Source organism: Barbatula barbatula (assembly GCF_947034865.1).
Source record: "Barbatula barbatula genome assembly, chromosome: 21".
Classification (NCBI taxonomy): Eukaryota; Metazoa; Chordata; class Actinopteri; order Cypriniformes; family Nemacheilidae; genus Barbatula; species Barbatula barbatula.
In genome coordinates, this window is record NC_136784.1 from 5,519,274 (window position 1) to 5,534,075 (window position 14,802).

At 41.8% G+C, this 14,802-nt stretch overlaps 1 protein-coding gene across 1 annotated transcript in view; it reads right to left on the reverse strand.

Moving 5' to 3' along the window:
• Positions 1 to 5,760: 5,760 nt before the first annotated feature.
• Positions 5,761 to 14,802, reverse strand: part of tshz1 (teashirt zinc finger homeobox 1) — a 29,700-nt gene continuing 20,658 nt past the window's right edge. Inside the window, exon 2 of the mRNA XM_079484564.1 lies at positions 5,761 to 10,350. Coding sequence (XP_079340690.1) covers positions 6,974 to 10,350 — 3,377 coding nt within the window. The 3' untranslated portion in view covers positions 5,761 to 6,973. The remainder of the gene's footprint in view (positions 10,351 to 14,802) is intronic.

Below are 14,802 nucleotides of genomic sequence, written 5' to 3' on the forward strand. Positions count from 1 at the left end.
GGTAATGTACTTCGTAGAAGCAAAACTCGGGTTTTCACGAGAAGACGTGACTTAAGTGCGATCGAGTTTGATTGCCGTAATAGAATTATGGATCACCCATGATGGGTCGCGGTACCAATCACGCGCCTTGTTAATTGATATTCTACCTCCGTTTTCATTCCTGCGAACCCCCGGCTTTACAATTTTCAAAGTTCACTCCAGAATCAGCATATATGAAAAAAAACGTCACATGATTCAGTCCGGGCTTTTCCACCAGACTGTATTGACGGCGCTAGAATTGCTTGACATTTGGAACTCCTGCTTGTCAGACAGTGAATTATGTTAAAGCCATGTTAGAAGAAGAACCTCACAGTTACGTTCCCTCACGAAGGAGCAGCCCACTATGCGTAATAAGGAAGCAGCCATTGAGAGACCAGTACAGTTCTCCAGATACATTTCTCCCCCACCCCGATGTCCCCTGTTCTTCGTGGACCACTGACAGCATGCCTGCACACAAATGTGGCGTTACCTTCAAATTATGCAGGAGCGACTCGTGCTCGTCCGTGGGTTGGCTGCACGCCGCTCGACATGTGTCAGGGCCGGCACGTCTCTGCTGAGCTAATGATGCTACACCGGACAGCCCACTGTCCTTCTGTGTGTATGTGCGTGCGAGCTCAGATGTGACATCGTCAGTAGAGACCCTCCATCTGATTAAAGCCAAACCAAGCTAGAAAAAGCAAGCAGGAAACAAACACAGCGCAGATGCGTGTCAGGTTAAGCTGGCGATGGGGTGGACATGCAAGCGTTGTTTGTAGAGGTGAGTTTGAGGTGTCTGACTTGCAACACAACGGGGGAGAAATGGCACTGGACATCTTGCAAGGCAGGACATTGTGTAAACTTTCCTGGATTTTGTCCTGAGCATACCTGAACACAAGACAGAAGATAAACAACATTGGTGTTGAGAGTGTAGCCTTGGAGTTACAGGTAGGCTACAGTTCACAAGTTTGAAACAACCAACCTTAAACCTGTGCATATTGTACAATTTTGGCCATGATTTTGCTGTCTGAGACAAAATAAAGTCACATCATAAGTCATCACTAATATCTGAGAGGTAGCCTATATCACAGCCAATCACTGACTGAAATTTTTTACGGTACGCTAGTCAAATAAGCTAACGGCAGAGTTAGCAAGCAACTATAAATAATGTTAGAAAAAGTCTTTCATATATTTAGCATTGATTGTTGTTGAAAGCGCTTCTAAACAAAGATGCAAGCATGACAAGTTACCTCAGCAGTAGTTACACCCATCTGTCATTTTAGTCTTTCACTTGTTGTTGATGAATACAGTGCAGCAAAGTAACAAGAAAGTCTTTTCACTTACCTGAACGAAAAGAAGCGAAACGACTGTGTTCAGCCCATCGAAAGCCTCTGAGAGGAAACTCTGAAAGAACGATCACACGAAAGCAACAACAAAGTCAGTTACTTTTTCTCAGCTGCTGAGGACGTCAGGGAGGAAAAATATACATTTCTCTTTGACGAATATGAGCGCAGAAGCATATTTGCGCTCATTAATTCACTCTCTCTTTCTCCTGCTCCCTTTTCGCACTCGCTGGCTTTTCTCTACATCAATTTAATCTGAAATTGCAAACAAATCCCACAGCAACATTTGCAGGTTTTGTTTCACAATGCAGTCAGGCAAAAACCATGCCATGCTGACAAAATTCAATCTTTTGCTGTCAAAGGAATGGACAAATCTCTTTCAGCTGCATATATATATATATATTTATATATCTGAAACTCTAAACTTCTTTTCACTATTTTAAATATTAACACTTTAATGTTACACCGGGCTCAAGCGTTATGTTTTTATTACCTTAGAATGAGCTATTTCTACCTACATACATCGCGAGTCCCATTGCATGGAATTTGTCATGTTGTTTCTAAAGGAGCCCTATACGGAAAAAGTGCTGTTCAGTACGCGTTTCATAAATGCGTTATCTCCTTCGACAAAGAAGTGAAAATGTGACGACATCTTAGTTCTGTGTCAGCCATCGTAGGGCTTCAAAGGGAGAGGCTAACGGTGAAGTGGGCCATTGATTGTCAGTCACAACCTCACCGCTAGATGCCACTAAATTTCATACACTGGACCTTTAAATTATGAAGTAAACTGATTACTTACTAAATCTGCTTGACCCCTTGTGAGACATAAGGCTGCTATTAGCTTTTCCCATCTAGGTCTGTCCTGGGCTGTGAACTGTGCATTTCCCCTTGAGAGTCCCATTTCTGCAGCTTCCTTGAAGTAACAATAATATTTGACAGATTGTTCGAGCCTGATCTTACGGAAATGCAGTATAAAGTATTTTTAGAGCTGGCTCTTCATGTAAATTTGTGCAACATGAATCATACAAAAACATGTTAATTAAAAAAAAGTAATAATAACCCCATTCCTAAAGCTAACCATCACTGTCATGAAAGCAGATCCTAGAACATAGAAATTGTACATAAATTAGCCACATAAAATAACTACAAATTGCCATGACACTGTGTTGGAATTGTCAATTTTGGTGAATTATATTAAGAACCAGCGCATTTGGTGACGTTCATTCCCTCTGCTTTGAAAGCCAGTGTGGTACACAGGGCTTAAGTGTAGCCGGTCGTCTCTGCTCTACGTGAGTGATGAGCGGCATCACAGACAGGCTGTCACAGCACACCTGTAGGCCTGGCAGCTGAGTCCATCACAGGGCTGAGCCTTTACAGAGATTAAAAACGCTGCATCCATTAGGGCCCGCATCAGCCGTCATTATTCTATAAAGGAGCGATTTTGTCACATCTCCATTCTTCAGGACGCTATCCGTACGCAGATGAAAAAGCGGGACGTTCCATCTCCAAACACGGCTCACTTTTGACAGGAACACAACCATTTGTGACGCCTTCTTCCCAACACCTCATACATCCGTTGGGAAGGAGGCATCAAATAAGTCTTAATGCAATGATCGCGCAGTCCATCACCTGATAGGACTCGAAGTTTTCGAGCCATATTTATTCTCGAAAATGTACGTTCCGGCCTAGACCTGCCAATCAAACAAGCTCACAATTTATTTTGCCGCACGCATTTATCTGACAGGCCTTTGTTTTTCGAAGCGTTCAACTGTGATTCAATTTTACACATTCGTCTGTAGTTTGACAGCTGTCGTTTGACAGAAACACAGGCCCAAATACGGACAAATGTAGAATAAAAGATTCAGTTTAAAAATAGACATCACAGCGGGTGATAAATGTTTTTTTAATGGCTTAAAACATTTTCGTTTTAACGGAAGAACACTTGAAGGTGTCTTATCAACTTGTATGTGTTTACAGAGTGTACTTCAAATTGATTGTAATACATTTCTTGTTAAATTAAGTGAACATGCTCATTGACTTATTTTTGACCAAACAAACTATCCATTACAATTGAGCATATACCGTAAATTCTACTCGCTTCTCAAGGCATTTGTGATTTACTTTATTTTCTGCTTTATATTGAAAGATTCTGTCATTCACGGACCACAGAGTGTCATTTTCCAGATTTCATTATTTTCAATCTGTCAACCGATTCCTTTCAGGAAAAAGTGTGTAATTTCGATTGTAAACATTTCAATTACATTGATGCTCATGGTAGAACAGCAAATTGTCAGTTAAAATTCATCATAGAGCCACTAGCCATAAATTCTTTTGTGTGTCATCTTATTTATGCCCGCATGTCTGTCTGTGGGCCAGGATGATTTATTTCTTGTTTGCTTTAAGTAAAATAGCAAAACATGAGACACAAGGCCGAGCTGATGATGAGTTGTATCTGTAATGACATTGATGTCTGACATTTTCGGCAAAGATTTGTTATTCAAAAATGTCTTTCTCTGTCCCCACATCCTGTCTCAGTATGAGATGTCTCAGTATTTTAGGACAGCAAGAGGACATACAAAGTGGAAATTCATCTTGTCATCCAAACTACATTTTTGTACCAATCATTTTTTCCGCAAAATCTTTATAGTTTGTTTTGGACATATGAAAAATAATAAAATATAAAGCAGATCAATTAACATGTTTGTCACCAACCTCTGTTTTTTACATTTCAAATGTACCCACAGAAACATTTTTGTCAATTGTCCTTCTGCCGATTAATGTTAATACAAGCAATGCACTTGGCGGTAATGTAAATATAAGATGTTGCTTTCTGACTAGACTACGCAAGGCATGTCACCCAAAATCGGAGTGTTTACCATCTCTGTCTTAAGCATTGTCTAACATTAATCTTTGTGTTTGCATTTAACTCAACTCAAGCTTTAAGACACACATGCACGCTGTGAAATGCTTTGACAACCTTTTGTTTCTTGGATCTCTTCGGTGAGTCAGAAAGTCATTTCTGTAAGAAAGCCCTGGCATGGCCTCTTATCTCTGTGAGCGTCAGGACCCCAGATGTGCAAGAAAATGTAGGGCTTAAATTTATAATACAACTGAATTGGCTCTGTACACAAACGGTTTGATTTCAATAACAATGTTCCTTTCATGTTATTATATTGAGGATCCCAACGTGGAAAAGTTACGCGACTTGAATAAATTATTAGTTTTAAATCTACTACAAAACACACTTTAAGCCTAAATCTGTTTCCTTACTGTGCAAACAACACTCGACAATTGAACCATAAACAGTTCAAGGACTTCCGGATTTATACATCTTAATTCTTTCGCACAGATATTCCGCCACAGTGCCATTTGAATGAAAAAGAATTGCCGTAATTGTGAAAAGCAAAACTACCAGATGGAGGCTCAGAATATTCAGTATGGGACCACTGGGAAATCAAAACATGCCAATTTGAGTGAGAGGATACTCTCAAATAGGCCAACTAACAAGGGGTTTGATACTGCAACTCCCCAAAGCAGCTTCAAATGGAGATTGAGATTATTGTGCAAACATTGCATATTTCAGCCCTTGCTGCTCCTTGTTTCCTTCCCCCTCAAGGCCCCGGTGTCCACACATATAATCACTCAGTAATTGAGCTGAAAAGAGTAAATCTTTGATTCCCACATGAAATTGGGCATTTATTTCAAAGTCTTAAACCCCTGTGAATCGCTTGGAGAGCACTTGTGTGAACAGGGGAAAAATATGCAAATCTGCTTAAACTGTGTCTATCTGCTGATGTTTCACTCTGTGCTGCAGGTACTCACAATGTCGCAGTTGTCATGATTGCGGTAATTTACATAGAATGCGTACTGGGACCGTGCTAAGATCCTCCGGAAAAGGGGAAGGGCTGGATCAATGCTACAGAATCGGTCCCGAGAAGCCAGATATAGAGGCTTTATAGAAATGCGTTAAATCCACAAGTTCTTTTTCAGTTTTGGCTACCTCGAGCGAGCGTTCCCGGTTTACCAGCAGGTTTTGTGTCTGGAAACGTATTCTCCCATTTACATACAACAGCGAAAAGATAAAGCGGCATTGAAAGTCTAACGGCTGGCTCACACTGCCACAACAGGCAGCAACATTTCAAACATACTAAAGTTGGGTTGTGGACGTCACCTTCACTTTGCCCCAACAACGGTTGGAGTTTGACACTTTTTAGTGTGTTACTAACAACTGTACAAATGGTAGAGTTAAAATGCACATAAGAATAATTTAATTCAGATGTTTTGTGAAGCTAAAATCATTTTGATCAACTCAAACCGTACGGTAAATTCTGAAAAATTATGTTTCAACAATTGACTTAAGAGAATGCACAATAATGAAACAAGCAGAGAACAACATAAATCAAGAAATGCTTCAGGTTTTATTTTACAATTAAGGGACAAAAACATTTTTTCCTTTTTTAATTAGGGAATTAATGGGACTTTTCACAATGGCATGATAAAACATTGAAATGTACAGTATTTCATGTTTTGCATTGCTTGGTTCCATCTCGAACAACATGCATCGACATAGATGCAACTTCCTTCAGTCAATTCATATTTACCACATCAGAGAACTTAGTTCGTTGAAAACTAAAGGATGGATTGTGGTTCTACAGCACATATACTGCATATACATCTCTGTACATATTTCCTTTTGTTTACTATATATAAAATGACAATATAAAAGAATGCACACCATACAAATAATGTAGAGCTGCGGCAATTGGCAAGATATGATGATGGAAATTTACACATCTTTGCAGATCATTTAAATTTATGTGCTGTATATAAGATTTAAATTTAGTCTTTACAGGTTGAAAGTGAAGTGAAACCATAGAAAGAGAAACAGTGGTACCAAAGCATACGTTTCAAATTGCTACTGTATAAAATGATACTCAACAACAACAACAACAACAAAAAACAATGATAATTAAAAACAAAGAAATGCCTTTGAAAAACCAAAGAGTGTATAATCATAGGCAGCCAGTCAAAATCTTCATTATCCTCCAAGGTTTAGAAGACTCAACAAAATCTGATGCATTGTTTTCACTTCAAAAGGGTTTTAGAGTTTGATTTATGTCAAGCCAATATGTGAAATTCTGAGTTCAAATGAACGAAATAGGCCCATCTTATTTTTTATACATAATCTTATAACATTCAACACTAAAGAGAGCTTTAATTTCTTTTTTTAAGGTATATTAAGTGTTCAACGCAATTCATTCTATTCAGAAGTTCTCTTGCCATTTCGTTTTAGACCATGCCCATGGATACCATGTTTGTTTCATTCCCAATTCAACAGAGTACAAACTGTAAATTCTGTTTGAATATGAAGTCACTCAAAAGATGAAAGGAAAAAACATGCACATAACCGACACATATCAGATAAATACAATACAAAGCAAGAGTTAGAAATCATGAGACTGAAAAACAACAAGGAAAAAACTGAAACAGTTCATGGTCCATTCAGGCAGTTGTACAACGCAAGTTGGACTGAGGCTCAGTTCAGGCGCAGTGCAGTACAGTGATGTAGTGCAATGATTCTCGATCCAGTCACTTCACTGCCACCAGCCTACATTTTAAGCTTTTTCCAACTTTTCCAGCTCAGTAACAAAGATCAGGTGGTCCTCCGGTGACTTTCCATGCGTTTTGCTGAGGTGTAGTTTCACCGCATGCTTGCTGACAAAAGTCCTATTGCACAGTTTGCACTGAAAAATGGAATTTGAGTCTTCCTCAGTCAAGCCCAGTGCACTGAAAGTCTTGTCTGTGATCATTTTCGTGACGGTCTGCTGGTCTCTTATGAGGTCTATTGATAACTTTGAGAGGTCCTTCAAGCTGAAGCCCAAGTGGCTTTCTAAGTGGTTTATGTACATGGAGGGAGTTCTAAACTGGGAGGCACAATCACCACACAGGAACAGTGGCTGGCCCGAGTCTATGTTCTTCAGAAACTTGGTTCCACCTGTCCGCCTGAGTTGGTACTTGACGTTTGCCAACCAGTGGGAGATGGTGGTCATAGAGAGACCTGTAAACTTGCAAATATGTACACGCTCCTGAGGACCAAGGTCTGTTATGATATATTTTCCATCAGGGGTTTCTCGAAGGCTGGATGCAAACTGAGCCTGAAGGATCAGCAGATGCTGAGGGTTCCAGTTTGACTGCCTGCCTTTCCTCTTCTGAACAGGAGAGAGATCCTCAAAGCCGTCCTCAAAAGCACAGCCATCTCCATCTGACTTTTCAGATATGGAGGAGGGTGTCGATGATTTCGGCGTCAGACGACCTGTGAGGTTCTTCACCATGTCTGAGATGTCCATTAACGCATTCTCTCGAAGAGGAGATGAGACCGATTCGGACAAAGTGGACAAGATGGGTCTGGAACTGTTTGTGATGCTGCTGCTGTTGTTGATAACAGTAGATGAGCAATTATTTGTGGGCCCATTGGAACTTTTGGACTTTGTCAAGTCCATTGGCTGGTCGTCGTCATTGTCGTAATATCTGTTGATTGGCTCACTTTGCTTGACCTGAGATGGATTGTACATGGGTTTTTCCATCATATTGTTGCTGATCTTGTAAAGCATTGCTAGAGGGTCTAGAAGTGGACTGACAGTTTTAGAGGCCTTTCCCAAATGAGTGTTCATAATGGACTGCAATGCACTGAGGGGGTTGACTAAAGGCTGATCTGGTGAGTGGTCAGTAATAATTCCCAAATTCCCACAACCATTGCTGACTTGTGTTTTGGAGACCTCCGTTCCATTCTTAACAGGGTTATCGGCATGGCTTTCCTTGTATTCCCCTTCCCGATGAGGAACATGCTCAAACTCTTTATCCACTGTGCCATTCTTTGTTGGCTTGCTAAGATCATCTGGTCTCGGCAATTCCTTTTTGTCTTTAAGGACAGGGGAAGGTAATTCAGCAGGCATATGTTTAGAACCACGTTCTGTAGACCTTTCTTCCCTGTCTTTCTTGGAAGTTATTTTGCCTGTCACTTTCTCTACCAACTCTTCCATGGCTAGCACATTGCTTTTATGGTTTGGAGGTGGAGACGGGCTACTTGGAGAATGGATCAGAGCATTGGAGTCCGAGGTGAAAGATTTCAAGCTGCTGGCATTGAATGTTGGTTGCATCTGAACACTCTGAACAGCAGGTAGAGATGTTTTTAGTGACCCTTGAAGCTGATAAGCAGCATGAATGCTGGGATATCCACCCCAAGTGGGTGTACCTGTCTGAGCCTTACTGATTGCACTGGAAACAGTATTTTCTAATGACTTGAGAATATCTAGACCACCTTTAGGAGTCTCCTCAAGGTCTTCCTCTCTTAGATATTTGTAATGGCTAGTTTTCTCTGTCTTTTCCGCCCTCTCGGAAGGATCTTCTTTCTCTTGCTTGATTTTCTTCTCTTCACTTTCCTCCATTCTTTCTTCTTCTACCTCCTTCCTTTCATCCATGACAGAAAGGTGTATTGGTGATTCTGGTTGCGATTTAATAGTGGGGGGTGGCAGACGCGTTGTTGTGGGGGGAAGAGGAATGGATTGGATTTTTTCCTCCACCACAGGGTCGAACACTAATTGCTTTCCCTTTTTAGAGGCAGAATTTGTGACTTTGAGAAAATGTCCAGTCACCATCATATGGGCAGTCAACTGCTGCAAGGTGTCATGGGAACTCCCACACTCCATACACTTAAGAATTTGAGCTTTTCGTGCCTCGAACTGCCAGGTATAACTCGCACCATTTTGGTAACCATAGCGGTTGTTAGCAGTGACATATGGATTGGAAATCTTCTGATCTTTGGTGGATGCAGTCTCTGCCAATGGAATACCAGGGGTGCTGGAGATGGACTCAGGTGAACATGGAGACATCAGGTCCTGAAACGCTCGCTTTTTGGTGGAGGACACCAGCTTGGAGGCAAGAGCTGGCATTGGTTCTTTGAGAGGCACTTTCTGGTAGTGTTTAGTTTTGATCATGTGGACACTCAAGTCCTGCAGTGATTCAAATGAGTGGCCACAATACATGCATTTCAGAACTTTCTGAGCATCTTCTTTGCCCTCCATCTCCATTAAGGATCGCTTCCTTGGCTTGGACCATTTTTTGCCCTTGTCTTCCTCTTTGTCCTTGTTGTCATCACGGTAATGACCCGTTTCATTCATGTGAACCGTGAGACCAACTAGTGTGTCGTAGGCTGCGCTACAGTCCTTACATCTAAACTTGCTGGCACCTGTAAATACAGGCCCGTACAGCTTATTGTTTTGCCGGTACAGCTGCACTGTGCTAAAGAGACTTGGTTCAGGCATTAGGTGGTAAGGAGTATGCTGAAAGGTTTTTGCAAGTGCTGCTTGGTGCCAGTCATATGCAACACCCCCACTATTAGCACCATTGATGTTTCCGTTGTTAGAATGGTTGGTGGCTTTTGAAGAATTGCTGCTTGGTGCTGCATTTGTCTTGGTGCTGGCGCTAGCATTACTGCTGCTGCTAGCGCCGCTGCTTGCAACGTTGCTCACGTGGCTGCCCACAACATTGTTGTTCCCCTTGTGGCTGCTTGCGGTACTGTTGGTACTGCTAGCACTAACCTGCTTGCTTTTCAAAATGTCTCTCGTGATACTTGACCAGGAAGCATCAGAAATCAAGTTTGCATAGACGGCTTTCATCTGTGCCAGGCTGTCCTGCAGTGACAGTCCTGCATCTGTCTCCATGTCTTCGACCTCCTCTTTATCCTGGCCCTCTTTGGAGGATGTGCTTTTGAAGTCAGCCAGATGATCGCTGGTGTCGCTGAGGGGCGAGCCATACCCGGCGTCTGGGTTGGTGCCATTGCTGAGTGGTGAATTCTGGTAGCTCAGCTGTTCGTGTCCGTCGTCTTCTTCGTTGCACAGGTACTCTGCATCCTGACCGTCTAAGGAGAGGCCGTCGTCCTGCAGATGCTCCTCATCGATCTTTGCTGCCTTAAGCTCGTCCTCTGGCACGTAGGCTGAAGAAAACAAAGCAGAAGGAAAAGAGATGTAAGACAAAACCACCCCAAAATGTGCAACTTTAACATGAATTGTTGAATACGTAAAGGCACTTCTACATTGTGACGTTGCTTTAAAAGTATTCGGTGTTGGGGGGAGCATCAGTGCATGTGTGTGTGTGTGTGTGTGTGCATGCCTACATAATGATCCTAAAGAGATTTTTTTGTCAATAGTCCTGGCAGAGGACGCAGGTTTGCAATTATAAAGTGGCAAACATCCATATCTTGACTATGATAGATAGCACCCTTCACTGCTGAGACTAACAAAGCTATTCAGTGTAACAGCTCAGCAAGGGTAAAAAGGGCACAGGAGAGTCCTTTGAAAACCAGCCCTCTAAAGCACAAAAATAGGGATATAAAAAACCAGGTGAACTTTAAGGATGCACAGAAAATAAACAAGTAATGCTATTTAAAATATAGAAATGGGGATAGGAACTGTAAATAAATTGCCATCAAAACATTTATTTAAAAACCAACTATCCCAGTAAAAATCCCCTATCATTTCTCAACAGCACAGTCGCACACAAAACATGAACTCTAACTACGAGCACCATATTGACTACTCGCTTTCTCGTCCTCCTTTTCACTGTAGTTAGAGGGCACAGGCTGTGTGTGACATTGATCCAGCTCTCCCTTTCACTAGCCAAGCTAGACTCCTCTGAGTGTGAGATTGCTTCTGAGTTATTGCCAGGGATGCAGCGCGGGGTGCAGCTTGCCTCAATGCTGTTGGCAGAAGCGATGGAAGTTCTCGCAGCGAGCGATGCTAAAATGCAAGTGGAAATGGCATGTCATGTTGTCATGGTCCATGCTGTACTAACTCTCTGAGAGTCAAGAGCGTGCACAGTCACAGGGAAAGACGGATAGGGAAGATCAAAAAGAAAGACAAGGGGATATATAAACAGAAATATGGAAACCCTTACAGATAATTTGGCCACTAAGAATATTGACAGCCTATGAGCCGTGCCTTTTTGTGTGAATACTCGAAATGGCTTGTCCGCCTACATACAAATTTGTTAATGCAAATTATAATAGTATATATATATATATATATATATATATATATATATATATATATATATATTTTTTTTTTAAAATAACATTCACTGATGAATCATACATGATATTCCAAAAATGTATATAAATTTCAGTACAATAAATGCCCTGTTCTCTAAATATTACCATCAATGTCTTCCTTCCCTGCATTTTTACCAAATAATGTCTTGATCATAAGGTTCGTAAGAACCAGTTAACGCATTGATTGTTTAGCAAAAACAGCATCAGGCCACCTTCTCACCACAGCAACACACATTCATGCTTATTTGTGCAAATAAAGCTGGCACTGCTGCGCATTACTGCTAAGTGCACATTATTTCTCAGGGTAAAGAGAGGATACTGAAATGTTGCAGACTCCACGCACGAGAAAATGCTTATTTTCCTCTTCTAAATGTGCGGTAATAAGATGTACTGTCAGATGTATTACATGAGGGAAAAGGAACGGAGCAATGATGTTCACAAATGTAAGGTTTCATGTTTCCACCACAAAAAGCTGCTTCGCTCTATTGTGTTTCAACAGAGCTATGACAGAAACCGAGTGATAGCCCACTGTCTGCACCCGCAGCTGCGAGACAAAAAGGGAGAGAGAGAGAGAGAGAATACTTCTCGTTTAATTCGCTTAATGAATAGAGAATAAAGGTCCATAAGACCAAGTGCTAAATGAGGAACGGTAGGATTACATTCCTGTTTCATCAAGCTGTTTTCAATCTACAGCGGGAGATAAAGAGAAATGAGCTCCCAGTCATCGAACAACATCGAAGTACCTCTTTTTAGTGCGCTTGTGTGCCTACGTGTGTTTTCACAGCATGTCCGGCAATAAAAAAGCCTCACGTTCGCTTTGCGTGAACGGCATTGTTGGCATCAGCCATTTTGAGGAGAACACAAAAAGAAAAGCCAACAACAACAGCCAGCACTACTTTGAAGGCAATAGAAAGAGACAGAGCAGGAAAAAAGGGGAGAAGATGTGGAGACGGAGGGAGCGGAGACTAGAGAAACAGTCTTGCGCTTGAAGAGTCGTTCCTTTATCTCAGCAAGCCACCAGGAGATGTCTGTCCGAGATGCCAGGATCCGTCTCAGTGGTTGAAGCAGATGTGCTGTCAGCTTCAAATGGCGTGCAGCTGAGCACACGTAATCGGAACGGACTCCGTACCTGATGTTTGTAAGGTGCCATTTACTGCCGCACGGAGGAAGCCGTAGGGGCGCGAACAGCTGCGACGTTCGCGTTATTTGCATGCGCGCTTGGATATTCTTAAAAGGATCCGAGCCTTGAGCTCCGAGACGGATTTCAATCCGTCAATTCCTCTGAGAAATCAAGTAGGCGGTATAAAGCGAGAAGGATTTGGTGAAATAAACATTACAAACTGTCAAATAAATCACTTATCCAAATATCGCTTTAAAAGAAATTCAAGCCGCAACACGGTTCAGTGGATTGAAGCCCTGATAATTCCCTCAAGTCACTGCGGCATTTAAGACAGCTTATCACGTTAAAACAAAGAGAGAAGTTTTTCATCTCTGCTATAATTACAGAGAGTGATAGAGAAGTGGATGGAGGGCCAAAGAGAGAGAGAGAGAGGAAAAGTGAAATGGGTGGGGGGTGGAAGAGAGCAAAAGAGGGTTTTTTACGCAAAGAGATGGGCAGAACCTGACACTAAATCGAGCGTGTCTCCTCAGGCCCTGACACCGCGTGGCATCTGACAGGCATGCGCGTTGGCATGTCACTGTCCTCGCATCAAGACGTCAAACCAGACTTGGCAATTTTTTGCCATCTGCGTCAAAAAAAAAAAATAGGAGCTGCACCAGACGACGGCAACGACAGCTCACACTTAATAACCCAATCAGAAGTTTGACTGCTGACATCTCTTATCGGAGGCCTGCTTTTAACATCACGCCGAACAATGAGAGCCGGATTAAGAGTAGATCGGAGGGGGGAGGGGCCTGTTGTGTTTGTCAGTCAAAAATAAGCCTGCATTGTATTGTCTGGAGAAAAGCACAAAGATAATTTGTTGAGAATACGCACAATTAAGAGAATCAATAGTTGCTTCAAAAGCCTCTTTTTACAGCGAGGGACGAGAAAGGCCCGAGAAGCTTGATTCGCAGAGAGGGGATGTTTGTGAAGTGTTGGGAACTGGGGATGTGCAAGACTACATTCGAAGTATCAAGATGCACTTGGGCAATTCTGAACCTGGTATGCCAACAAGAACAACACACAAACAGGATGACCAATTGATCTTATGAGCTAAAGCACAATGAAATATTATAGAAAAAAATTGTCAACTGGTCAACAATCATAACCCAAAGCGGTTAGGTCTGGTTTCAAAGTTAAAAATAAAGTTTGTTAGTAAGAGAACAAAGTGTTGGTGTGTTTGAAAGAACACCTATAAACACACACACAAGCACGGACAGATGGAACAAAGGTGTGCATGTTCCCAAGCGCCCGGCAACATCTAAAGCGATCAGGCAGAGCACAGAGGCCTTGTGGTTGTATGCATGTATGCAGCGTGCAAGATGTGAGAGGTGTGTGTCAGTGTCTGTGTGTGTGTTGCGGGGGTGAACGTGGCCATCTGTGTCCAGAGTGGAGCTGTCACTGTGGCTGCGGAGATCTCACCAAGTTTAGACAGGTGACACAGCAACGGGACATGAGCCGGACACACACACATACACATACGAGCAGAGCACACCGTCTCAGCCAACAAAGATCAGCCGCAGAGTGAACCTTCTTGCTTTGGACTCATGACACCACACACAAACATAGCCAGTGCCAACACTTAGAAACACCGCCCACATGCGAGCACTCGAGCATTGCGATCCGCATACGGTTGCCCAACAAACAGCAGAGATTTACCTAGGCTTGACTCTATAGTCTGGTTTCTGAAAGAAGAAAATTCTATAATTTATTTATGACCTTGGAAATCATTGTTTTTGATAAGAGTTAAAAAATATTCAAATTCAGATTGGCAAAAGAATCATTCAGACCGATTCGTGAACTTCAAATAAATCTGTCATGCATGACTGTGGCTTGTACGCTTTACTTTATAAGAGCAAAACAATAAAAAATGTAGTATGTAGATAAAAAATGTAATGCTTTAGAGCAGAAAAAGCTAGAAAAATAAACACATTTATACTAATTCCATGACCACTTTATTTGTATCATTGTACGATCATGGATCCCTGTAAATGGATCTTCCAGAAATAAATGTTTTGTATAATTAATAAACAACACTGGCCCTGCACTTACATTTTTCCGCCACGTACATAATTTTGTCTTAAAGAAATTTTTTTAACGGTTCTATACAATTCTAAAAGTTATATCAGTTCCATGTAGCTTTTATGCCTGTGAAGTATTTAAAAACTGAAACATTG